At 36.7% G+C, this 27,842-nt stretch overlaps 1 protein-coding gene across 1 annotated transcript in view; it reads left to right on the forward strand.

Moving 5' to 3' along the window:
* LOC105617473 (fasciclin-2) overlaps positions 1-25,676 on the forward strand; it is a 93,042-nt gene extending 67,366 nt beyond the window's left edge. Inside the window, exons 2-11 of the mRNA XM_012199030.1 lie at positions 5,616-5,787; positions 6,464-6,487; positions 8,331-8,503; positions 8,903-9,168; positions 9,301-10,360; positions 10,849-11,301; positions 21,715-21,846; positions 22,319-22,388; positions 22,909-23,034; positions 25,535-25,676. Of these exons, the coding sequence (XP_012054420.1) occupies positions 5,616-5,787; positions 6,464-6,487; positions 8,331-8,503; positions 8,903-9,168; positions 9,301-10,360; positions 10,849-11,301; positions 21,715-21,846; positions 22,319-22,388; positions 22,909-23,034; positions 25,535-25,676 (2,618 nt within the window). The remainder of the gene's footprint in view (positions 1-5,615; positions 5,788-6,463; positions 6,488-8,330; positions 8,504-8,902; positions 9,169-9,300; positions 10,361-10,848; positions 11,302-21,714; positions 21,847-22,318; positions 22,389-22,908; positions 23,035-25,534) is intronic.
* Positions 25,677-27,842: the final 2,166 nt, after the last annotated feature.

The raw sequence follows: 27,842 nt of genomic DNA on the forward strand, positions 1-27,842 counted from the left end.
ACACACACACACACACACACACACACACACACACACACACACACACACACACACACACACACACACACACACACACACACACACACACACACACACACACACAAAAGCTCGACCAAAGCCGAAGCTGATGAGCTAACCTCCCGGGGCAATCACGGGATTTCTTCACCCAGGAGTCCTCTAAGAAAAGGCTTCCAAATTCTGTTTCACGTCGTTTCTTGTAGGAGGATCCGGAAACGATGAATCTGAGTTTCGAGGATAAACTGGACCCAGTGTAACGGGATGTGATGTGAGATAATAACTCTTAGATAATGCAGTTACATACGGTTAAACAAAAGGAAAACGCACTTTATGAAAAGAGATTACTTGAGAGATTGGAGCAATGCGATTTTTACTAAATGTATAATTTGAGAGTAAATATTTTTTTATCTTGTAAAAACTTGTCTCTAAAATTAAGATAAAAAGATTGATATGTTTGTGATAGAAAAATATATCACAAGTATACATCATCAATGTATCAATTTATCAATTTCGCGCGCCGACCAAAGCCGACCCCAATGAACTCCCAGTCAATTACGGCATTTCTTCGCGAAGATCTTTAGGAAAAGTCCTGTCGCATCCCTCGTATATTCTTCCCCCACGGATGAACACGCAGTATGCGCCCCGGAAACGATGAATTTGCGAGTCTCAAGGGTGGATAATGGTTGATGCGGTACACCGTTGTAAACGCGGGGTAGTGAGAAGAAGCGGAGCGCGGTGACTCGGGCGAATTTGTGAAACGATTATAGAATCTGCCCGAGCGCATGCCCTCGAGGGGAGGCGGAGGTGTAGGCCGAAAATGGGGATTTCCAGGAACAACTAACCCTCCGTTATTGTTGCTCTCTTCGGCGGTTCACGCCGAATGAGTTTCGTACGACGTTATAATGCGCATCGCGACGATGAACTGGCAGGTTTTCTCTCTCACGTAATGACGAATACATTTTGAAATATGACATTAACGAGCAATTAATGATAATGTTGTTTTCTACAACAATAATAAATCATGATATCAGCACTTTTTTGCGAACGAACGTGATGATTTCTTTTCACGAATGCAGACAAACATGTTTTTTGAATAAGTATCTATCAAAGAAGCAATTAAGAGACCATATGTTTATTTTTTTGTATTAAATTATAACAAGATTTATTTTATTATAAATATTTTCTGAATTAGATACAGATTATATAAACGTAGATAGGTAATTGAATTGTTTTAATTACAATTAATTTGATTTTAATATGGATTTTTATGAAAATGATATATAAAAAATTATAAGTGCCTATATCTTTAAATATATCTAGAAGTATATTTTTCTTGGAACAGTTTTATTTATACTACGTACAGATTATCTATACGTAGTTATATTTAAAGATTATTTATTTATGTCTTATATAATAATATAGCACACAAATGTATATAAAATATAGATTGTAATTGTGAAAAAAAATTTAATTCCGTGACGGCAATCTCTAAATATCAAATATCTCGTAACTTGATCGAATACTTTCATCACTGAGAGTTTCTCAGTGTATTAGATAAAATCGAATAAGTTCAGTCCGCCGGAAACATAATTGCGATTTATGTCTTGCCATTGTTCGAGAGGGACCGTCTGCTCATTTAGCCCCCTTGTGAAACACATTTTGCGATTGTAGGACCCAAGTGACTGTAGGAAAATCTTTAACTTACCCCTAGCCTGCCCGCCTATTCGCCTAAGCGAGCCGGAAATGATGAATTTGCGAGTCTTATCGCGAGGAAGAAACGACATTTTATGACAGTGCAAGAACAGCAAATAAATAAGCTGTCTTTACGAGCAAGAGACAATGCTCCCGGGGACGTAATCTTTAGCGATTCACCCTCTCTTGATTACGAAATCTCTTATCGGAAATGACGGCTGTGAGAGCAGAATTACATCTCTTGTAGGGAGTTCAATCATTGTGTACATAGGCATCGAAATGACAGCTGGTCAAAATTGTAATCCCCATAATGTTTCGAGATATTATAGATCGAGGGCTCGATAGCAGAACGAAAGCATATTTTCAGGCTGAAGTCGAGCCATTAATCAAAACGACTGCTGGTTGATTGTAGCTATTGTATGTAATGCACGGTCGGAGACAATTACCGACGACTAAGAGGATTTAACACATTTCTCACCATTCACCCAGTTCAAAGTTTAAGCAAACTTTGCGATGCAAATGCTGTTGGCGTTAAGCGAACGTTGCAGTGTCTTATCACGATGCTCCTCCCCCCTAGATACAGACTTCAGCTTGAATGTACCGTTGGAACTTATCGCAATTTGTAAGCTCGACCTCTTACGTGTGAATTTTCGAGAAAACGAAGAGAAGCACTTCGCATACTATCGCACACATTAAAGTTGGAACGTGAATGTTAATTTCTACAAGCATACAATCAACCACTAGTTTAATGAAATACCTATGGTTTAATTACAATAAATAATCTAAAGAAAATATAGTGAATTATTAATTGAAATCACAGATTTTTATTCATAGATCTTAATTTATTACATTTATTTGTTGAAATCGAAATAAATTTAACGGAATACGAATGAAGAATTCCGTATTTTTCATTTATATATAAAAAAAACATTCTTTGATAATTCGAAAAACTATATCAATAGGAATTTATGGCCAGCTGAAAGCTGAAAAAGTCTTTTAGAAAGAAGTCATAGATTTAATTAGGAATAAATGTTTTTTTTTTTAATTTTTTTGAAAGTTCATCGCAAGATATTTATTACGCTTGTTTGATGATTGTCATATTTCAGTAGTTGAATCTAATCGGTCGTTCTTGTATATAGAAAGATGTAAAAGCAGCTTAAAGTCCTAAGTTTGCTAAGAGGAAGAGGGGAGGGAGGGAGCAGAGCAAAGCGTAACGCACTGGCTAGATCCTTTAATTGACCGCACGCAAGAACTCATCCTCGATCTTAGGCCAATTAAGGAAGTTCCTCCGTGAGGAAGGTTTGTAACCTTTCCGCGTCCTTGCGCGGACTATTACAGAAATTAACGAGACTATTACGAAATTAATCTCTCCACAGTTTCTCGAACGGTTTGCATTATCCGCGATAAAATAATCATCTTGTACGGATTTTGTCGAAGATATCTTCAATGAAAATACAAATTTAATGGTAAAGGTATAATTAAAATAAATGATAATTTATTCAAAAGATAAAAAAAATATCGAAAATGGAACAGATTTAATGACAAAGGCAAAGTCTAATATAGAATTTATTTTTACATGAGACGATATATTTTCTGAACAAACATATATTTAGAAATAATTTGAGGAAATTGAGCCATCGAGAATAAATTTTACAGGTGATGGCTAACTAGATGAAAGGCAGAATGCAACGCATCTAGTCTTTTTTTTGGGACGTCTTCGAATTTTGTTTAAAATTCATATTGTATTTTCGTTTGTTCTTCTGACATTTACCAACGGCAGAAATGGCACGGAAGTTATTCGCTGCGCGGGAACAGAGGAGATCGACTTTTTCCGCCGGCAATTTGCGGGGCGGTTTCAATTTTCGTGCCATTGTCGATTACGTCAGACGCGATCAGCGTCACACGCGAGCTGCTCGCTTGCATCAGCGTAGCTTGGTTCACTATCTCGAGCCCGCTTTTTTTAATCCGTATTCAATTATTTTCGCAGCATCCACCACCGTTTCGCGGTTTCAGTATTTACGAGATCAACCGTTACACAGCGGCGCGCTCTTGCAGCCAGTGAAAAAAAAAAAGAATTATTTAGGCGAACTGGCCCCCTATTTCGATTACACGGCTCACTCATCGCATTGTGCTTGCATCGGAATACATGCATACATACATATATATATTTTTAAATTTTTTTTACTGACTTTTTTCTCCTGTGAAACGCTTGTGCTGTCAATTTGACAATCAGTAGTAACATGCACCTGTGCAGGAAGCGATTGGCTGCCGATACAATGCGAACACAAATCCATTATCGGCCCACTTAATCCGCGTGAAACGGAAATCGACCGTTGTGGGCATCGTCGCGTTTTAAGCTCCGTAGTTAATCGCATGTAATCACGAATCGGCGCTTCTCCATGCGACTCGAGAAATTCTCACGGACTTAACGAGTAGTTCTAGTTGCGGCTCGCCCGTAAATTCGATAATGATTCCCTCGTTGCGCCGTCATTTCCACTCGTCAGGTAGCCTGAGCTTTACGTGCGCGAAGTTAACGAGCTAATGAGCTTGCAGAGCGCCGAGAGAGAGAGAGAGGAGGGGAGGGGGGGAGGAGGAGAACGAGGCGAGCATCTATTCTGCATTACGCTGCTGATGCAGTTTACGTCTGGATGACGCGGACGAGAAGAGGAGGAGGACGAGGAGGAGGAGGTCACAGAACGTTTCCCAGTTAGGGCAATTCCGCACTTTCGCTCGCCGCAATTAATTAGCTCAATTCCCGCTTCCTGTTATGCCTGCCACTACGGCGAGTCGCGCGTCGTGTTGACGCCGAGAGCACCCGTCGCGCACGCCTGCATTCCGACGACGTTCGCATACCGTTGTCATAGTTCACGTACGCATCTCGGTCCCTGAAGGCGCTTTCTGTTGCGTTACCATGAGCGTCGAGACGTCGCCGATCTGCCTCTCCGTGTTGTGCATTTATGTGATGACGGCGCCGCCGCCACCCCCGCTGCCAGAGACGCCTCGACCCACTCGTGTGGGTAAGAGAGATTGTTTAACCAGGATTATCCCTCTCTGAGTTGTTTCAAATTGTGTGATCTTAAGAAACAGCATACAGCTTAATCTTTATTTCAGTAATTTTATCTCAGTAATGAATTTAATTCGAAGAAGAAAAAGAAAAAGGGTCACACATAAGACCAATTTTTCGCCCTATCTGAATTTTATTCTCTTCTTTTGAAACAATGTTTAAAAGCTTGGAAATATTAGTAAATAATTATTTTTTTCATTATTATATATATATTTTAATTGATATGTTATATACTATACAGAATGAATCAGAGTCGTTAAATCAGCTTTTTACCCTATGAGAAAATAATCGACTGCACACATTATAATTCAATTAGATATAAAGTCGATAAATTTCTCTTAGGATAAAAAGTTGGTTTAACGACTCTGATTCACTCTATATACACATAAAAAAAATATTGAGTGTTTTGATATTTTAGAAGAGGAAGAAATTTAAATTTAACTAAACTTATAATCAAAACATAATCGAATGAAAATTATTATAAACTTGACGGTTTATTATCTATCTTTCACATACAAATAATTATGATGATAAATTAGAATATGTATTCAATTCTAAATTATACAAGCTTTAAAGATTTAAACTATGTTTTTGTAACTAAAAGTCGCATATTTAAGATAAGTGTTCGCTCTTGTATTTTTTTTGCATTAATGCAAAAAATAAATTACACATAATTAGGATAATCATTATAATACTCCGTTAACTATATCATTATCGAAACCAGTATTTTCCGTCGGTCCCTAGCGACTACGATCGTTTCGCATGCAAAAACATGTACACACGCACACACTCATCTTTCTGTCAGCATAATAACATTTGTGATTTTTTTCTTGTTTTGCAGCTTATGCGAACGCAACTGATCCGTACTTGGAAATTTTACCAAACGGCGAGACGCAAACAAAACCGATCGGCTCCAGCATTATCCTCACGTGTAAACCGAAGGTAGACGATCCGTCACTTATCTCTGATATGCAATGGTTCGATCCGATGGATCGCTTGATTGAGCCTCTCAAGTAAGTCGATTACCACACCTCATCTCTTCTTCTTTTTTGCTCATAGAAATAATATTTTTAAGATGACTCAAAAGTGATCAAGTCAACGGCGCTTCTCTATCTATATTATAATTAGCAATTGAGAAGATGACAGTTTAATTAATCGGAGGTATCAATTGCAACGCCGCTAGTGCTATGATCATTTTTTGAAGAGTTATTACAAGCAATTATAAGAATCATGATTCATGAATCTAGACACTTTTTCTTTTGTATCGTTGATATTTATACATGAATTGCTGTATTAATCAATTATATTTCAGAGAATAATGCATTTCATGTCGTGCTTCGTTAAAGTACTTGTGAAATTTATTTTAATTGAGAAGTAAAATAAATCTAATGAATTATTGAAATAATTTTGAAACAGCGTTTTCTTTCGATTAAGATTATGAGTAAAATGTTACAATCTAATTAACATTAGATTGTAACATTTTACTCATAATCTTATACATAATCTTATATAGTATAATACACATCATGTCTCTAATAATTTCACAGAATAAAATCGTGAATTTTAATTAATAATTATTTATGACATAAATCATAAATCCTCCATAGAGAACACAAATTACAAGCGAAAAAGTACAAAAAATATTTAATACTAATTTATAAATTTCTGTCACTTGTAATGCATACACAGGTACGCCGTCTTACCACTCGAAAGGCGAGTATAAAATCTACTGAAGACCTAAAGACTATGCAACTATAGTAGCGCTCGTTCGTTTGTTCCTCCCTGTTTCCACCTTTCTCATTTGCGGGCACATTCACCCGTCACTTCGTCCCGAGTTCGATACAATCATTTTCCCACGATGTAACCACGTTTCCCGCAGTCCGCGCCATGGAGCTCTTAATTGCTGCAACGCGAACCGATTGCAGTTCGCGAACCGGCTATTGCTCGTTAAGCTGGAAAAGTTTCGAACGGTCGGTCGTACTAAACCTGACTTATTGAGCGCCCGCACATACCAAAACGAGGAAATTCGTTGGCCGGAAAAAAATGCATGTAACAAATTTTTCGTTTACACGTTCACGCATACCGAGTAACCCTAGAGCCATTGCTTTTTTTAATTTCTCTGTTAATAAAATTCAAATTTGATTTCATTTATTGCAAGAGAAAGAAAACATCGATTTTGAAGATACGTAAATTTTTAACATATTGAGTACATAAAAGTTAAATTACCTACCTAATTTTTTAACTTATAGTTTCAAAATAGAATGTAAAATCTTTTGTTAACATTTTTTTATGTTTATATACGTCCCTGAAAATTTATGTGCTTAAGCTCTCTAGTTTTTGGATGTTAACTAGCTTTATAATTAAACTGCTTGAGCTCATAGGATTAAAAATGAAACACAATATTTCTAGGGCATTGCGCATGTATGTGATTGTGTGCCTCAACAGTAATTAAGCAGCTCCATAATGGCGCAATTCTGTGCATACTCGCAAACATTATTTCACCCTCATCTGTAATATTTATGTCTTTATTCATGCAAGTCTGTCGATATCGTTAACAGCTAATATATGTATCACGTGTCGCTCATACTGCAAAGTATTTAATCCAGGGATCAAATAATCTAACGAACGTTAACCCTAGTAACTGATTCGTCGTGTCGCGTGTTTGCACGATTACTCGATCCCCGAGTACGATTTGCATAATTAAGTACATTCATCGTCAAGAGTGCCGTGTGTGACATTCCCGGACAAAATCACCCCGATTCGAGCAATTTGCGCCACTCAATTATATGTTCTCCATATTACACTAATACAAGCTGTTACAAGAATGTAGAGACATGTAGAGACAAATTGAACCAGAAATATTCACGTACCATTTATTTAAAAAAAAAAACCTATAATATACATATAAAAATTTTTATCGCTTTTTCGATCGCTCTGTATAATTGACAAACTGTCATTGCTGTCATGATAATATCGTATTATTTTTTATGCCAATCCTCATTGTTTGCATTTATGTTTATGTGATTGTCATAATATAGCTGCTTCGCGATAACATAAATTAATTTTGAGATGTGTATACAATATTTCCTTAATTTTCCATATTTATTCGAGATATAAAAATTTGTTTTGATAATTTTCCATTTTCTGAAGACGGAAACGCTGTTTCACAGCACTCATGCTTTTGATCCTATCACTTCTAGCTATCTTCTTAATCCGCAGAATCCATATTCGTAACCTTTATAGTTCACGTCACGCGATATTACATCCGGCATCTCGTCACCCGATATACTATGGAAATTGCTTGAATACATCATATCATATATACCTGTACTCGCATCATACGTCGATATGCTCTATGCCATACTATGCAACGTTGAATAATATGAGGTCATGCGAATGCATCTCGTTGTCGTTTACACGTCATTCTCGCGTCATTCACGAAGAACGTGTATAAACGCAATATCGTCATGCGATGTCATTGATCATTGCTATCAATTTGATGTGCTTTAACCGATATTGTGAATTGTTTTGCAAATTGTGATATTATTCTCCACAGCAAAAAAGGGAATAGTAATTCAAAGCCATCCAGATATACCGAATTGCACCAAGATGGTAGACTGTCCCTATACTTTAATTCCCTTGAAGAGGAACAAGCTGGGATGTATACATGCAAAGGGATTTATGCACGTAATGTGCAGTTAAGCAAATCTGTGACAATCGATACTATTAGTGAGTATAGAATTAAAAAGTCTTATCGCATTTTAATTTTTAAATGAACTTATTCCGATATAGAATAAAATATCTCCCAGCGAGATACATCGAACAGTACTTAATATCACGATGAAATGATCAAAGAATTTTTTTTATTAAAATGTCATTGGAAATCGTGTGTAACTTTTTAATAAGGCAGATATAGATCAATTAATGGATATTTCGTTCTGATTAATATTTTTGGTAGACAGATAAATTATATATCTAATTATATATCTAATTGTAAGATATACAGTAAAATATTATCAATTTTTATTAAATCTAAAAGATTTCAAATTAGTTAAACAATATACACGTTTTTTCCTTCCGAGAGATATATGTACATGTCGTAATATTTTTCCGATTTGTGATTAATAGTTGCGATCACGTGGGAGAATGCACCGCCAAATCAGTATCCCATTCTTGGGGAAGATTTCGATATTCATTGTCAAGTACGCGCTAGGCCATCGCCTTCGGTTGATTGGCTTTTCAACGGAGAGGTGATCAAAACAAATAATCACTATATCATAAATACTTATTCCTTGAAGATCAAGAATGTCCAAAAGAGTGACGATGGTACATATATATGTCGAGCATCAGTACAAACCACAGGAGAATTGCAAGAGCGACCTATTCACGTTGAGGTACTACAATCATTTAGTTAATACATTTTTTAATTGCTAATAATTTTTAGAGATTATATTTGCTTAAAAATTTAAATCTGTATTTTTTTCTAAAAAATATTTTTTATCAATAACTTTGTTAATTCTTATTAGGTACACATACGACCTGCGATCACTGAGTTTACGAAACCAATAGACGTCATCGAAGGCGAAAACGCAGACATTAGGTGTAATGGTACTGGCAAGCCACCACCAGTAATCACGTGGGTTAAGTCTCTAACCCAACAGAATCTGTCCATTACCGATCGCTTCGGTGTCGATCCGGTCTCGGGTATACTCACTATCACAAATGTGAAGCGCGAAGATTCGGGTGAGTATCAATGCATGGCAACAAACGCTGCAGGTACCGCTACTGCCACTACCCAAATAAATGTGATCATCAAACCGAAAATCATGGAGTTCTTGAACAAGACCGTGGTAGAGGGCAAAAGTGTGGAAATCCAATGTAAGGCCTTCGGTCGACCACCACCAAAAGTGAGCTTCAGGAAATTTACCCTCGACAAGCCATACGCGGATGGCGCTCAGTCGGAAGATGACCGGATCATCGTGAGGAACGAACCAGACCAGAACATGTCTAGTGACGTGACTATTGGCATACTATCAATCACTGATGTTCTCACTGATAACGATGGCCTGTACGAATGTGTAGCGGAAAATACTGGCGGCGTCGCCTACATGAATGGTCATTTGACTGTGGAATTTCCGCCCTCCTTCTCCTCCACCATGCGGAATGTCACTTGGTCTTGGGAATCGAAACCAATTAATCTCACTTGTGAAGCCGAGAGCATACCGAACGCGACAATACGCTGGACTTTGCATGAGCAGAAGATCGAAAACGAAGCTTATATCCAACAGTTTGGTAACGGGCCGATTTCCACTCTCCAAATAAGACCGATCGACCGGAGATTTTACACGCATTATAAGTGCATCGCTATGAATACTCATGGTACGCGGGAGCGTATGATGGAATTGAGAGAAGCGGCGAAACCCGGCGAGCTCTTGAGCGTCAAGATGGCTGAAGTTACCGCCACGACGATAAGATTCGATCTGCAACCGCCCGTACACCCAGATTTGCCTGTCACCACTATTACCGTACAGTACAAAGAAGAGTTGCATACTTGGCAAAACGCGAAAAATAAGACGTGGTCTGTCGGTAAGTCTTAAATATATAATATATTCTTTTAATTTTTAATGAACTGTACAAAAAAGTTAAGATCTTAATATTTTCGATCTTATATTAATTCAAGAATATCTATATTAACGAATTTACAAAAAAGTAATCTTATTTAAATTAACGAATTAATCAACTTGGATATATTTGAGAACATTTATTGTGATATTTTGCTTTTAAATATGTACATAATAAATTAATTAGACAACACAAAAATTTAATTTTGTTTATGAGTATATAAAGAGTCTGAAAAAATAAAAAAATCTAATTATAATTTTATGATATTTATTTATAAGTCACTTATATTTACGGTAAAAAAACTAATAAAAAATTATTTTATACAAAGCATGCATTAAAGTTATACACTAAAACCAAGTCATGCTATAATTTTAATTATTTTCTTAGCTTGTGTTTTTCTTTCTATGTAATTTAACATTTTAGTTAAACGTCACGTAAACAATATCCTCTAGGTACTCTGTACGTCATCGAGGGTTTGAAACCACAGACGCCCTATGACTTCCGATTCGCCGGGAGAAATGAGGTCGGTCTGGGTAACTTTGGTAACTTCCATCGAGAGATCACACCTGGTAGAACGGTGCCAAAAGATCCGAGAATTCTGACCACGCCAGGCTCTGAATACGAGCAGTCTCCGTACAGTCATCAATATGAGCTCAGCTGGGTGACGCCGCCCGACAATGGCGAACCCATAGACAAGTACCTGATCAAGTACTGCCAGATAAGACGTGTCTCTGGCGAGTGGGAAGTGATGCAAGAAACCTGTCAATCGACAGATGTCAAATCCCAAAGGACGAGGCATTTCCTCAAGGAACTGAAATACGATACTTTCTACACAGTCGAGCTTCAGGCTCACAACGCGATGGGTTACGGCAAACCTGGATACGTCAAGATCAGGACGGCTAGAGGTAAGTTAGTGGCAATTAATTTTCGGTGTTCCTACGATCCAACATAATTATTGTCATGACGTATCTACATTTTTCGTAATGATTTCCACTCGAGATATATTTAATTCCTCTTGAAATATATATGTGCACGAAGCTACTGCACTGAATATTTTTTTCTTCGCGATCTTCTTCAAATCGTTTATCACTTTGTCGCCCCTATTTTTGTTCATTCAAGGGGGAGGGAAAAGGGTTATTTGAGGTCTTTCGTTTCCTCGTCTAAGAGGTTTCCATTCAGTTAAACTATCTTTTTTTTGTATTAATTTTTTCTTATAACTTTTCTAATGGTTCTGTCGACGGCGGAAACGATCTTGTAATCATCAGAAAGGCCTAAATGGCTATTTTGCTCGCTAAATATTTTAACACCATTCGTTTTAAGTAAAATGTATTTAATTACACTTTCATATTTAGATATAACGTACGTTTTTATAGGAATAAATTATGTTTATTACGTTAATATATATTTGCAATATGAATTTTGGTATCGCGACTTGAATTGCGATTTTTTATATGCATGTTATATAACTTGCTTTCTATTTTACGCGGAATGGAAAGTTATTTTTATAAAAATACCAAGCCCCCGGCCCTTCTGGCGTTAATCGAGATTACAGGATTTGAAGAAGTCCTCAGATCCCTTGACCCTGCGCAAGACACCAGCTAGCTAAAGCTATCCGGTGACCGTCGGCGGGCTTGTAAAGACATTAAAAATATTTTACTCGACGACGACATACTTGAAGCGGGGAAGATCTTTTTTATTACACAGAGCCTTTTTATCCATTCAGAATCTACGGGCATCACTACTGTGGACTACAGTAATGCTGGTGATACTTGCAAGACCGGCGTCGCCATTACCGCAGCAGTAATGCTCCTATCTCTAGCCATTTAGAGTCGCCGTCAGGGATATTTGCTCCTCGCGCTCTAATCCTCCCTCCGTCGTGAACGCACGCGATAGGAAGCGAGGCGAATTCGCGAGGCCGACAGTACAAGCGAGACACCACGATGGACGAAAGTGACATATACGCTCCACTAATATAACACATCCTCTTTCGTGATTTCTTGCGACTCTCGTGTTTCGTTCGAATCTGATCGAATTATCTAGGCATCTCGGATACGAAAGCGTTTAAATAGTTTCGTGCGAGACACGACGGCGAAAGTTAATCGCGGGACAATTGTACACGATAGTATCTGTTCATTTATAATATATCCATTTAGCAGTAAATGATCGACAATGAAGAATAAATTGATACGTTCGCCGGTACATTCCGAGAGTAAAGATTATGGCGTTCAAGTGAGTTTCTTTAAGAAGAAACAACGTGAAAAGTCATTATGCGAAGTGTATTTATACGTATTATTTGTTGAATGCTCACTGCGTGTTAGTATAAACGTACTGGTACGTTTATTTTCATTTTTCTTTCTCATATATAAGTTAAGGCTGTACTTTGATAATTTTTGTAAGAGAGACGGGTATCGCAGTGTATGCGCAAGAATAATATTCCCTCGCATCGCCTCGAGAACAAGGCATGCAAGAGAATTGACGTAACCAAAACGAATGTGCTGTAACAATTTCGCGTGTTATAATTTTCGTTTCTTAATTAAAGTCAGATCTATGCACTTTTAAAAAGATTTAAGATAAGTCACGACTATGCTTCGTCAACTTTTGCAGTTTACGAACTTTTGTATGGTATGTGTTATATCGATAGATAAAAGAAGAATGTGCTTCCCTATATATAGGTTGATTCGAGAATAAATTAACGACTTATATCGGATAGCTACGACTATACGAGTGTGAGACTATAAGATAGTGTCCATAAGAATACTACTGCCCTGAATTGTCTACTATATTCACGCGCAAAGTTTACCGACCAAGAGGAAGGATATTATATAATCGATATTAAGGGAACGAATAGTCGCGATTAGAATCGCGGCGACTCGTAAATCACGCACGAATACGAATGTAATAATCGTATCCCGTAGAATACGTACAGTTTGATGCATCGGAGCTGTTTACTGAGTTTGCTGATAGTATACGTCCAAAATATTTTTGGATGAAACTTTTTTTTACGTCTTTTGCGATCTGATTTTTATAAGATCTTAATTACGAAGATTGATTGATGAACAAAAGGGAGGGAGAAGAATAATAGAGCCATTAAATGCGGTCGATGAAGTATTCGGATATTCGTAGATTCATCATAGCAATCAGAACAAAAAATTGATGAAGTTATACAGCATAAAAACGATGAAATTTGCCTTTACGAAAAAAAAAAAATCCGTTTTTATTGAGAAATGGGACATTTTCCTCCTTCGTAAAAGTCGACACTTATATCCACGATTCGCGTTCGTGCGATGTTCTTTTACGAGGCAAAGAATTTCACACGAGCGAGCGGAACTCCTCGCGAAGTCGCGTCACGCACACAACATCCAGGAACTTTAATCCTAGAACCCGATTATATCCAATGCAAATATATATCTGACATGAGGAGAAATGAATAAAAAAATCGTGACGCGGGTAATGAAATTGATACATCTTGGAGACAATTTTTTTCGCATTTTTTCACGGGATAATAGTAAATTGTTATCATCTAAATTACTGTATTTTACATGCAATATATTCCTTGTATATTTTTATGCAATAATAAGATAAGATATAAAATCGTTATAATTCTTCATAAAAAATTGTTTATTTGGAGTGGAAATCTTAGCATTTATCGTGATTCGTAATTTTATGGTCGGGTTCTACGATTAATCGCGAAACAAAATCCGAAACTCGATGACTCTCACACGACTGCCAATTAATATTTTAGTTGGATTAATTTTTGAAAATTGCGTCTAATTTTTTCTCTCCTCTCTTGCCTTCAATTTGTTTATCTACTTTTTGTAATCTTTATTTTTTTGGGAAATTTATTCAGTCATTAGTTTCGCTTGACTAGTTTTTGAAATACATGTTTAGTGTGCGCATGATCTGTGTGTTACGATCATTATATGATTCTTATTACACATATTTACAATATAATTATAAATTTATTATCGCCGTAGTTCTTACGTATCCATAACCGCCGCTACCGGCAGTAGCCGCCATCACCGCCGTAATTATCATTAGTAACCACTGTCGTCATTAATCACTAATCTCGGGCGATGAGATAAGGAATCGAGATCGGTCTAATTTTGACTAGTTTGCATTTTGATGCGTAAACCATTCTTGAACATCGAGGCAGAGTAATTGAAATACTAAAGTAAATTATTAAAACCAATAATATTCCATAATTAAATTAGAATATTAGATTGCAAAACAATTTTTTAATAATGAAAAAATGATGAGAAAATGAAAACAGTTAAAATTATAAACTCTAAGTAGAAGTTACAGAAATTAAAAGTCGTTGGAAATTAAAAGTCACAGTTATAACTTCAACGTCGGGAGAATTCATTGAATGAATTTTCTCATTTTTTCATTCTCCTGTTTCACGACGTAGTTATTCCGACCAGAATAGCGAGACGATTAGTGTAAGGTAACATTTTCCCTTACTATTCTTTCATGTCGAAAATTGAACTTGGCGAAATTACACGGTTTCGATTCCTGAATAAGAGACTACAAAAGGAGCGTGGTTCGATCTCGAAGACTTGGTCGTATCCGGAACGGGCGGTCTTTTACCTCAAGTGCCTGTACACACACGTACACTACACACGCGCGCGCGTGCACACACACACACATACACACACACACACACACACACACACTCAACACACACATGAACACATACGCATTGATCGCCTCCCCCAAGAGGCTCACGCGAAAACACTGACGATCGATCTCGATGTGACGAGGTCTTCGACCTAAATCTTTTTACGTCTCTTTTATGTCTGTTCGCAATGCCTGGGTTCTTAGATATTAGTCCACAACGCATGGCATGCGCTTTGTTATCATTACTCCCCTTATTTTTTTTTAACTTAGCGATGCGTCACGCCGAGCCTCATCGGCGATGTTCCCATTCCATACACGTCGTCCCCGTTTAGGTGGAGAACGCGGAGAACGTGGAGAACTCGTTCATGGCATTTAATACGACGACAACATATTGGATTTTGATGACAGATTTTTTTTAACAATTTTCCATTATGAGAATTTTAAAGCATGGTTTTATGAATTTATAATTAAAAAATGAAATTTTATGAATTAAGACTTTCTAAAAATTCTAAATTAAAATAAACTGATTCTCGAGAGCTACTTTATTTTTCTGTTTATTTCAAATTCAATTTCAGTAGAGATTGTATTTCAAAATAAATGGCTGAGACATTTAATATTGATGAAAACTGAAAGGTTTTGTGTAAAAATTTTTTAATAATCGATTTTATATATGTCTATAAAAAAATCTGTCATTAAAATTTGATATAAAAATATGACGTAGATATACATAACCGAACATAGCATAAGAATAATGAGATCTTAATTATTGATTACATTAAATAATATTACGAATTGGTAATATTGTAGTGGCCCGAGTGTTCTTCGACATTCGCAACAAAGTTTTATCGAGGCACGTAGGGCATACTATCGCGAATTTATGGAAAACAAACACGTCTGCAAATCTTATACAGATACCAGTTACAAAAATAGTAACTTTTCTCGCAAATGTATTTCCTCGGAACTGGAATAATCAATAACATCCTGGGTCTCGAGAGAAAAAAAAAAATGAAAAGAAAACATCGGATCTAAGATCAGAGATGTTTCATCATACGTGTCGAATTTCTTAATTCTTATCCGATTTCTTTTTCTCGCTCTTCCGTTTTTCGAGTGATAGAATGATATTGATTAATCCGGTTTCAAGATATCGACATTTATCGTTGTGTCAATAATATTATAAAGCCGACATTGAGACTTTTAGTCACAGGTATGATTGAATATCGTGATAGATAAACTCTGACGGAAAACAAGCTCCTTACTTCCGTTTACAATCGTAAAAACTCGACTAGATTCAGTCAACGGGAAAACGACAACGTCTTATATACGCAAGTATCCTGTTTTACCTCCCGTAACAATAAACTCCAACGTAATTTCGAAAACATCACAAAGCGGAATTAATGGAAGAAAGCGTAGATGCGCGAATAAAGTCTCTTTCAGACGATGCTTTAAACCGATGAAAGACAAGCGCGGAGAAAGGCGGAAGGCTTTAAACCGATGATAAAGACAATGTCGAGAAGCAGACGCGATGGCAGAAGAAAACGATTCGAAGGGAACGATCGTCGAAATGGTTTTCCATCCGTCTCGAATCTGCCTCCAATGAGTTTTCCTCTTTTCTGGCGGAAATCACCGGGCAGCTTCCTGGAAAGCTCTAGAACGATTGTAACTGGAACTGGCCAAACGAAATCCCTCGAAATTCGCACTTTGTCTCGATAAAAGGATTCGTGAAATTGCAACGAACAGACCACGGTATCGATTCAGTCCACCGCTTCGGTAAAGATACGATCTTCCGTTATTCCTCTTACTCGAACAAAGTAACATGATTCTATCAAAGTCCAGTCCATTTTCATGAATATCAAAAAAGAACTGTAAAGTCTATTGCCTATATTTAACCATTAATCCATTACTTTGAATTAATTTTGCACTTCATATATTTCACGTTAAATTCGCTGTTTTAATAATTTCGTATTAACATTGCCTTCTAATCTTAATTCATTCGCAATATTACCGATGTCTTCACAGCGTCAAAATTAGACGGTGAAATTCAGCAACAAATTCGTGACAAGAATACGGATCATTGTGTAATTTCTTCGTACCGAAAGGATACAGTAATTCAGAACAGACAGTAATTTAACGTTAAATGCCCACGACGCAGGAATACGAGCTACAGTCACGAACAAACGGCTCTTTATTCGCAATTGTTCAACGTGTCGCGATTCGCACGGACTAATTACGCGAACGTGCACTATTCGTTCCTTGCCCTCCTCCGCTTAGAACGTAGACAGGCGTGTTTGCGGAGAGCCTCAAACCAGAGAGACGCACGCGACCAACCCTCCCGCAATCTGCCAGGATCAATCGATCCTCGATTCTTGCGCCGCGGCCAGAATTGTCTCTGCCGGGAAATCAAGGCGGCTTTGTGTTTTGTACTCGAGGATCGATCCCCCGCGCAAACTGCGCCGTCCGGATAAATTGCGAGCGTATAAATGCTCCATTCGGCAACGACGACTCATTGTCTGCGCGAGCGTTTGCTTTCACCCGGACGCTTCAAGCACCGGCATCATCATCTCGAGGACGCGATTGCGGACGGAATCAATTAGCGGGGAATGCGGGATTATTCCAATTCACTCACTTTATACGGTACGATTGTACGATTATACAGAATTTATCTTGCGGGAAGAAAACGTACAATTGAGTAATTCTAAATTATAGGTATACAAATAACGATTTTCCGTTCTTTAAAATCAATCAATTCTTTTTTTTAATATTTAATATTTTAATATTTTAATCCGAGAAGTTCCTAAAATTTATTTCTTGATTTTATTTAACTAAAATTCCTAAAAAACGCGTCTTTTGTTGCCTTTGTTGCCTCGCGTTACTTTTTAATACTTCAAGGATGCATATATTAGGTACCGCATTTCCCAAAACATTTCCCGAGAGACGCCGAAATAATACACATCAAATATACATACAATCTGAACGTGTCTGTGTTTAAGCAAGAAGTTTCCCAGCAGCAGTAAGCAGCAGCTGGAGTGTTTCTCGTTACAAAGATAATCTCTCCGCGCGTACAAATGAATCGCTCGAGAGGAGAGAGCCGGGTGTTTGCGCTGGCTGATGTGCCGGGTCCATCCTCTAGTACCCACGCGACTTTGTGGGGGAGATAGAAACAAGGAAAACGCAGAAAAGTCGAATAGATCTGCTCGCGAATGCGAATCCGTTCGTGGAACCTCCGGGCGTCGCCACGTCGCTTATAAATAGCCACTGCATTAAAGAGAACTCCGTCGAATGGATGAACCGGAGGACTGGAACGATGAGAGGGCGAGAAATGTAAAAACATAAGCACGATACTCTCCGCGATCTATTTCCGATGGACGTTGCACGGTTTTCGCGCGATTTCATAGTACCAGGTCCTCGAATCCGCGCGGCGAAACAGCGTTATTTTAATCCTTCCACTGTGAAAAAACATACTAAAATCACTCTGCAAAATAATCTTTCTATTACGTTGAAATTATTTAATAAAGTTTTTACCGTTGTGTCATTTTATCTCTCGAAATACGTACGTCAATATTACTCGACGAGAAACACAGAAGATATTTATTTGCATAAAATTAAATTTAATCAACGATTTCATTATTCTCTTGATAATGGAAGAGTTTAATGATACATTTAATGTTGAAATATTGATAAAAAGATGTCGAGTGCCTAAAAGTTTGTGTACAAAATCGCGTTTCACTGTGTAACTCAGTTAATAAAATAATAAACGGCCATCTCTGCATTTGGAAAAGCCTTCCGCCAATGCATTAGTACAGTAGTTTTTTTGCGGCCCTTTTAGTCTTTTCTATTTCGTTATTTTATTTAATCGTAATAAGGTTCGGATTTGAGAGATTTTTTTTCCAGCGCATTAAACAGAATCTCTATAAACAGAATTAGTTTTGCGTCGGAGAAAGAAAATACTTAAGCCGCTTACGGAAATGAGTATATTAATAAAAACTGTAGTATACCTTTTAATTTTTTTCTTTATGTCGGCACAGTCTTTTTCGAGTGAAGGTAAGAAGAAAAGGATATACATGCCACTGAATTTACTTCGGGTTGCAGAAGGTACATGGATTGTATCCAGGTTTAAGAAATAATCGCGTCGACTTGGAGCTAGAAACGTTATGGCACGGACCGAAAATAGATCGGAATGCGAAATCGAACTTCAACGTGGTCGTTCAGTATCCATTGTCACTCCGGTTACTTTTACGAGACATTCGATGATAGCGCGTAGCAATCCCCTTGTATTCTTCTCTCGATGTTTTTTTTCTTTTTTTTATTCTTTTATTACAGTACCGTGGACTCCGCTCGTATCTTCCGAAGGGTATATATTTACACACTACAGATACACACAAACACACACACACTCAACATGATACATATATATATATATATATACAAACAAAAAATAAATAATATATATATACACACACACACACACACACACACACACACACACACACACACACACACGTATATGTACAAACGTATATATAAAGAGTATACATAGATAGATAGGTAGATAAAACATTTACATACGTCTAAGGATATGTATTAGCCTAGTGCCTAATATGTTCGTATTTATGAGGAGGATAAACTCGTGTAACTCGTTCTTTCCTGTGCGAAATATTCAATATTGTAAATACAACGGAATGACGTAAAAAAAATATATATATGTGAGTGTTTAAGGAGAAAAAAAAGAATAATACGGATGGACAAATCCGAGCCAGCGGAGAAGCCACCTTCAAATTGTATCCTGTGCCGAAGTTGTCAATTTTCCGAGCTTAAGAATTTTCCAAATGGAATGACGAGCGAAAAGAAGAAGGAGATGGAATGATTGTTTTCAAGAATATCTCTCAGCTGAGAGCTCTTCTGGCCACGCGTTTGCAATTTGAGATGGTTTCTTTTTCGGCGGTCTTATTTATTTTTTCGCTTATCATTATACACATCGCCTCTTTACTTTATAATTATGATAAAAATAAACCACGGGAAGCGACGCGCGTCACCGAAAACGGTAAATATCCCCTTAAAGTACAAGCAAGTGCAAGATGTTGGCCGCTAACTAACGTAGTTGAGAGCTCTGTTAAGGATTGGATGGTAGTGAGAGAATGTGGGAAGAGGAGAGAGAAATGACACAGAATGAATGAATGTGAGACAGAACTAAATGCGAGGCACTTACAGTGGTGGGGCTTTTTGTGTGGAGGTAGCACTTTTAGACTAGTGGCGCGTAGAAACTAACATCGATTGTGGGAGGCTAGTGAATGAGCTTTTTCCTCCCCTCTCTCCTTCCTCCTCCCTTGAGCTTTTTAGCACAGCACATGTTGTATGGTGTTGCGTCATGAAATGAGACTCTTCTATCGCTTCTACGCTCTGCAGTGCGCTAATTATCGCGATCCATTAACCGATGTATAACACACACGTACATAAAAAATACATAACATGCACACATACACACACTCACTTGCACACTGTGTGTCTCCTTAATTGACAATCACTACTTGTATGTCTTGTCGTTGTTGCCTTCTGGTTTTTGGTTTCCTCCTTTGATAAAGACGGATTTTTGCCGCATTTCCCCCACACAACCCCGCCGAGATCTTGTTTCTTTTCAGGAAACTAAAATATCATTGTACGTGAAACGTGTTTGGTGATGTGACACCGCGATCGATACTCGAGAAGTAATTATCTTAATTACTGCATCGATGTATCGACAGAATTTTATCTCGTATTTTAACATTGTATTATATAATATATGTTTATCCAATAATATATTGACATTAATAATATAACCGATAATACTGTTAGTAACACTGTTTAATATTGAATAAGTAGTTGTTTAATATCTAATAGTTTATTAACACATAACAATTATTTTAAATTAATTATTTGCAATTATATCTAAAATCGTGTATTCAAACTTAAACAGAAGACTACTAGCTGTATAATTTGTCACTCCCTAAATCTGGATCAGTGGATAGTTATTAATTACCCAGTGGCATAGTTGACACTAATAATCAGTGAAGTTCAACTAAAAAAGGAAGAATATTTGGATCAGTGGATAGTTATTAATTACCCAGTGGCATAGTTGGCACTGATAATCAGTGAAGTTCAACCAAAAAAGGAAGAATATTTGAGCATTATATAATTAAAATATTGATATCTGCACGTTAATTTCAATTTTTCGATATTCATTGAGTTTAAGCACTAAAACAAGATTAGTTAGATCGCATAATAAAGATTAATTAGGTTAGAGATCTCACATTTAATTTACTGATTACCAGTAGCATACTTGGCACTGATGTCAATGATTATCCATTGATTCAGATTTAGAGAACATAAAATTGTAACTGTTGCGTCGTAAAATCGACTGATATTTTTTTTATATCAAATATTACATTAAATTAAATTAAATTATTTAATAATTTTTTATACAATAACGGTTCTGTTAAATCAGAAAAAAAACATACCAGTACGTTTTCTCAAGCATGTCTTATCGCATCCTTCCGCAAGCGCTTCCACGATGTGTATCGCCAAGTATACGTTCAAATGCAACGATTGTTAACCATCACCAAACATCGTTCAGTATCGCTTTTGCACTAACGGTCTGCGATATACATATGTATACATATAGTATCACGATGGATATGTTTAAGAATGATGTGCTTTTATCGTCTTTCAAGGTGTAGATACCAGCGTGCTGCAGCATCAAGGCCCGTTAATATCGAGCGGAGCCATAATCGGCATTGTCCTCGCGACGATATTCGTCATCTTTATCGTCATTGATGCCATCTGCTGTTGCGTGCGCGAGACAGGTGAGCTAGACGTTAAATCATCAAGTACAGCTTGAACAGATTATTGATAAATACTCTCACGTTATTGTAGTATAAAGGGGAAACATCGAGGTTCAGTTCGCATTCACATTATTATTAATTACGTTTATCATGCATTAGTTATATCTGCCAATTACGTCATTCGATAACAAAGTTATTTCGTTATTATTCATTATGGCTATAACATTTGATTCATATTTCGGAATTTAATTATAAAAATACGTAATTTTGAAATCTAGGAGCAAATTTAGAATTTAATTAATTGTTGTATTCAAATTCGCATGTATAAAAGCTTTTTAGTAAAACGCATAAAAATATTCCGAACGCATGCGTGAAAAATTAAATTATAATATATAACTATTTTGTAAATCTATGAATATTAAAATATTGCACGTCTTTTTATTTTGATTGTTAACATTTTGTCACGAAAATGTTTGTCTCTTTTGCATTATAGGAATTATTAACTACATGCGCGAACGATCTCGACGGAAACCAGTCGATGAGGAAGATACGAAGCTCGGCAGGTGAGTCTTTTTTCGAATATTCGAAATTCAACAGTATTCTGAATATATATGTATTATGGGATACTCTTTTTTGGATATACTTCTACAGTTTTTACCGCATCTCGTTATATTATTACATATGTATTCTACATTATGCTTTGGCAAGTCTAGCGCTACTTTATCATATTATCGAACTTTGCACCCGTCATTGAACTCTCGTTCGGTACGGTCTTTTTTGTTTCTTCCGTCTTCACTCTTTTTTTGACTATCAAGTTCGTATTACTTCTTCATTTCGCCGATAATTTGATTAGATCTAAACGCGAGTCACAGAGAGATTTCTCTCTCACGTTATCTACACGATTCTGCGAACGCCTGCAATTCAGCCTCGCATAATCGCGTCTCGTGCGATAGAAAGACGATAGTGATTGCGATGACGGTGGTAGAGTCGCGATATTAAATGTTAGAGAGTAGCCCGCCGGCAAACACAGAGACAACACTTTGACTCCTCTCGTATTTCTCTCTTTTTTTTCTTTACCGGTAGTCTTTACGGTTGGCGGTTTCCATTGCCGTATTGCGACCAAAAAATGGCCAATGTCGCCGGGGTCACGGCCATCCAAGACTCAAGTAGTGGAAAAAATACCATTAGATTGGTCAAACACACTGCCATGTAAGAGAGAAAACGATGTATAAGCGAAATCAGTAAGAAGCATGGTCCCTCACGAAGGGGCTCTCCGACACAGCTTTCCACTTTGCATGACGTTCTCTATTTTTTTTTCCTTTTCTTCTCTTGTCTTTCAAAACTCGGAAATCTCTTCTCTTTTTTCTTCTTTTTTTTCTGCGTACTTTTCTTACCTGACTTCCCCAAGCGACGACGGTACCTATCGCTGAACTCATCCGACTCGATGTTCAGAGATGATCCGTCCTCGTAAGGGAAGTCATCGATACGCATCAAACAGAATTTGATGAGCATGGGAGAAAACACGTTCGATTCGTTGGACGCATTCGTTGTGCCGCCAACCACTCCCTCGTCCTGCAACACATTTATCTTTTACACTTTTCCGTTGCGCCGGCATCCGTGTCCACTCGTGGCTACGCATAGGCAGTGTACATATTATATCTCTCCCTCTTTCAACCGTAGGACGGATTATGGATAACTTTAACGAGTGTAGCACATAATGGATCGTACATTTCATTTTTTACTTTTTTATTAGCACAATATGAAAAAAGTGAAATTCGAAGTGAAATTTTAATAAACGTAAAAATTTTTTTAATTACTGCTAATTATTTTATTGTTCCAGATTTATTCAGTGAATAAGTCACAAAGGTGGAAAGAATTTTGTATATAATATTTTATTGAAAAAAATAATCTGAAAGAAGAAAAGACTTTACTTCCTTGTTTATGATTCGTGATTTATTTATAAGAAGTTAATTTCGAATGAATTGTCATTTATAAACTCGACTTATATTTATTAAATAGTTTTTAGTATAATGAATACTGCATTCAAATGGACACGCTTTAGTGCTATTTCGTAATAATGCGCTCGCCGGTACTCGCCTGAGCTTTGGCCATGCCGCATGCACGATACACTTTGGAATAACGCTCACTTTGCCCTTAATTCTCTCTCTAGTTCCGTCACCGCACAATGTTGCAACAAGTATGCGAGTCTTGTTCTCGACCTGCCAGTTTTGTGCTTTACGAAGCGCAAATAACACTGCGAGTAAACGCTTATTATATGCGACTTGATATACTTTGAGTAGAAGTGGTGTAAAATGATAAAGTAATGAGAAAATTATTAACACATGTTAGTTGTCATGGCGCACAAAAAAAAAGACAGAAACATAAGACACTGATTCTTTAGATTTTAATGAAAACGAACAGACATAATTTATATAATTACGTAAAAATATGGAGTTTTGTACGATTTCTAAATATTTCTATATATTATTTTGTAATTATTTTAAAATAGCTCAATTAAATGCTCCAAAAACTTCTTATTTCTGAAAATGAAGAAAATCACTTCCGCTCAATGATCCGCATTTTTTTTAACGTTATTTCACAGATTTCGTTCAACTTATTTATTTCTTAAAAACGCGGGCATTATGTACAAAGCACAAGTTATATTAAAAAATACTTATAATATTATTAAACTCGCAAGGGTACAAATCGCCATCTCAATTTGTACAACAAATTAGTGAAAATTTTTGATGTAAAAGATAGTTGACAGCATATATATAAAATGTAAATTAAGAAAAAAAACAAGATCGTAATAAATCATAAGTTCCAGGAATTGGTATTATGGTGCGTGGTAAAAGTTCTGGAATGGTTAATATTTAAAAAAAATATTGATTTATCAAAAAAAAATAAAAGTAATAGGCTTTAAAAAAGCAGATGTTGATATTAATTTGACTTTGGGATCTTTTAAAATCAATTTGGTAGCTTTTTTTAAACTCTATTATTTTTGTTTCAAACATTTTTTTAGATAAATCAATATTTTTGAAATATTTTTTTGAAATATTATCCGTTTCAGAACTATTATCACGTACTGTAATACCAAAAAATTTTTGAAACTTACGACTTATATGATTTTACCTTTTTTTTTTAATTTACATCTTATGCTATCAACTCTTTTACTGATATTAAAAATTTTCATTAATTTGTTGTACAATTCGAGATGATCCTTTGTCAGATAATTTTAAAATTGAAAAAAATTTTGTTCGAAGTATAATAAGAACCGTATATTTATATAATTATGGATTTATGTAAAAAATAGAAGGCAAATTCTTTTTTTCTTCTTTGTGCATATGCACGCTGAGAAAGTTGAACGCTGTTCAACTTTCTGAATGCTTGGACTAGTTAGGAAATTCCTCTAGAATCCTAATAAACGCGGCTTCCTCGGGATTTATCGGAATCGAAAATGGCATATGGCATATAGATCCGCGTAGAGAGAGAGAGAGAGAGAGACGCATCGTTTCTTCGAAGCTCTCACTACGACAGTTCTTTTACTTTGCGAGTGATAGCATGCCTGACGTGTGTATTCGATGTCGCACCACGCGCCGCATATGGACATGCTCTCTTTTTCTAATTTTTTTTTCTGCCCGGTATTAGAAGTTAATCCGACATCGGAAATCACGGTCCTCCGACAAATGTTGTCTTGACACTTTTGCAGAGACGAGAAGGAGCCGCTGAAAGAGGAAAAGAAGATCACGCCGATCATCGATTCCGGACTGCGCCGAGAGACCTCCATCACTTTTGACGGCAAGAGGTCCGTTTCCAAGACCGGCTTCGTCGGCAAAGATTCAGCCGTCTAGATATTCTTCCGGCGTACTAGATTGTAAATCGTTCCGGAAAAACGCAGCGCGGTTTCCGGCTAAAAAGTGTTCTCGAAAAAAAAAAAGAATAAGAAAATGCAAAACAAGAAACGAAAAGAAGGACGCGCAGAGGGAATCATCGTATGTACAACATTCACGAGCTCGTTTGCGGGAAGACGAGGGATTTAGCAATCCGTCTCGCCGAATTTTTTCCGGATGAAACCTCACGAGATTTCTCTGTCGCCATTCAGCGCCAAGTCTCTATCGCGAGTCTCTGCTTTTCATTTTTCTCTCAAAAAAACGTGCGCGGTTTCACAGTCGCACGCCGACCCGCCTTCTACCCTTTCGAAACCTCTTACCTCGTGTACTGCGATACACTTGCCGCCTACACTTCCTCGTAGAATCCCTTGAAAGCGTTTCCCGCCACTGATGAACATATCCTTTGCCTATTACTTTGCCACAAAGTTTTCACTGCACGTCTGATTTTGCGTGTAACGTAAGCTAACTTTAAAGAAAGGAACAAACTTTAAAAACTTGACATATTCTCCGCAGTACTTTTAGCTAAAACATTAAGATTTTAAGACATTTGAAGTGAAAGTGAGATCGGAATATTTCATTTGTTCTTTGAGTGTTCTATCGTGAGATCGCTCGAAAATAACATCAAAAAGATGGATCCAAGGTAGTTTTTATCGAAGAATATGTCACGTTTGAAAGGTTTGTCCCTTGAATATAAAAGCAGTCTTAAACTCTTTTGTCTCATCATTGTACTCGCCGAAGCATGCGAAGGAGCACAGATAATCGATAGCTTACGAAAACGAGAAGTACGAAATAAGCGAAGCTTATTCAATAATTGCTCTTAGGAGAAAGTTATGAATATAATTAAAACATATAAATGCAAGGAAACGAGGAGTAAATAGATCATTTGCGCGAAAAGAAGAAGCTGGCAAGAAGAATGTACAAAAATTCGTTGTGCAATTGGTAGAGGTCGACTGATCAATTTAGATGAACGCTTCGAGGCACCCTTTAGATTATCACAGTCTAGTACGCTGGGTAGTATCGTGTCCTTTGTCGCGCGCGGCTTTAAGAAGACCGTGCGGAAAGTCGTACTCTGTTGCGCGTGAAGACAAACAAAAAAACTTCGTGTTCGTTCGGAAAGAATATTGCATTTAAAAAGTATAATCGCATAAAAATGCAACGCTCGTATTCTTCACACTGTAATATCCAGGCAGCTCTAATTCGTTATTGAAGAAAAGATTCTTTTCAATATTGAATTAATATTAAAAAGAGTATTATAAGGTTCTTTCAAAATCTTTCAGGGAGTTTAATAAGACATATCTAAATTCCGATATTCGATTAGCGAAAGAATTGAGATATTCTTGAACAAGATGGAAATGGAGAACAAAATTTATTGTTAATTTCAGTCTTTGACGTACATTTCTTCAAAGGGTTTTTTTATCAATTGTTCTGTTTCTTTTTAGCGTGTTTATTTAGCAATTAGTGATGAAATGAATTTTAATTGTGTTTCAATTCAATTGCAATACTGAATCACATCCAGTCTTCTTCTAAAAAGGTTTTATTTTTAATTCTTACTTAAAAGGACAGCTCTCTTTTCAGAATATTAAAGACTATGAGTGTTGCTTTTATATTCCGCCAACAGAGAAAAACTCTTTCTCTTTTAAACGAGGTACGCGATTTTGCGACTACCTTCAAACTGTACATACACCTTGAATAATCTATTATCTTCCTTCCCATACCTCATCCTTCTTCATGTCTTTTGATTAGAAATGATTATCAATTGAGAGACATAAATGATAACTCATACGCGATATATATCGATATGCTTTTATTCTCGACATGCTTAAATTCTTGACTCCGTGATCGTAATGTTCAATCCTTTTCTCATTTATTTTTAAATCTAAAGACTGATTCTTTCTTCACGTTGCCAAATTAATGGAACCAATTATTGTTCAGGTAATTGAAGGAAAGGAAATATCGAATTGCATTTTTTCATTGTTTTGTCTTCGATCGCGCATTCAATACGCGTGTATTCTCTGTTGAGTTTTACGATCACGCGTGTGACCACTATAGTTATGAGTGAATTACTACTTAAATCTCGCATATTCTTGTAGCGAGTTCGTTCGTTCTTCGTACATTTATATAATCCAT

The sequence above is a fragment of the Atta cephalotes genome, assembly GCF_000143395.1.
Source record: "Atta cephalotes unplaced genomic scaffold scaffold00013, whole genome shotgun sequence".
NCBI lineage: Eukaryota > Metazoa > Arthropoda > Insecta > Hymenoptera > Formicidae > Atta > Atta cephalotes.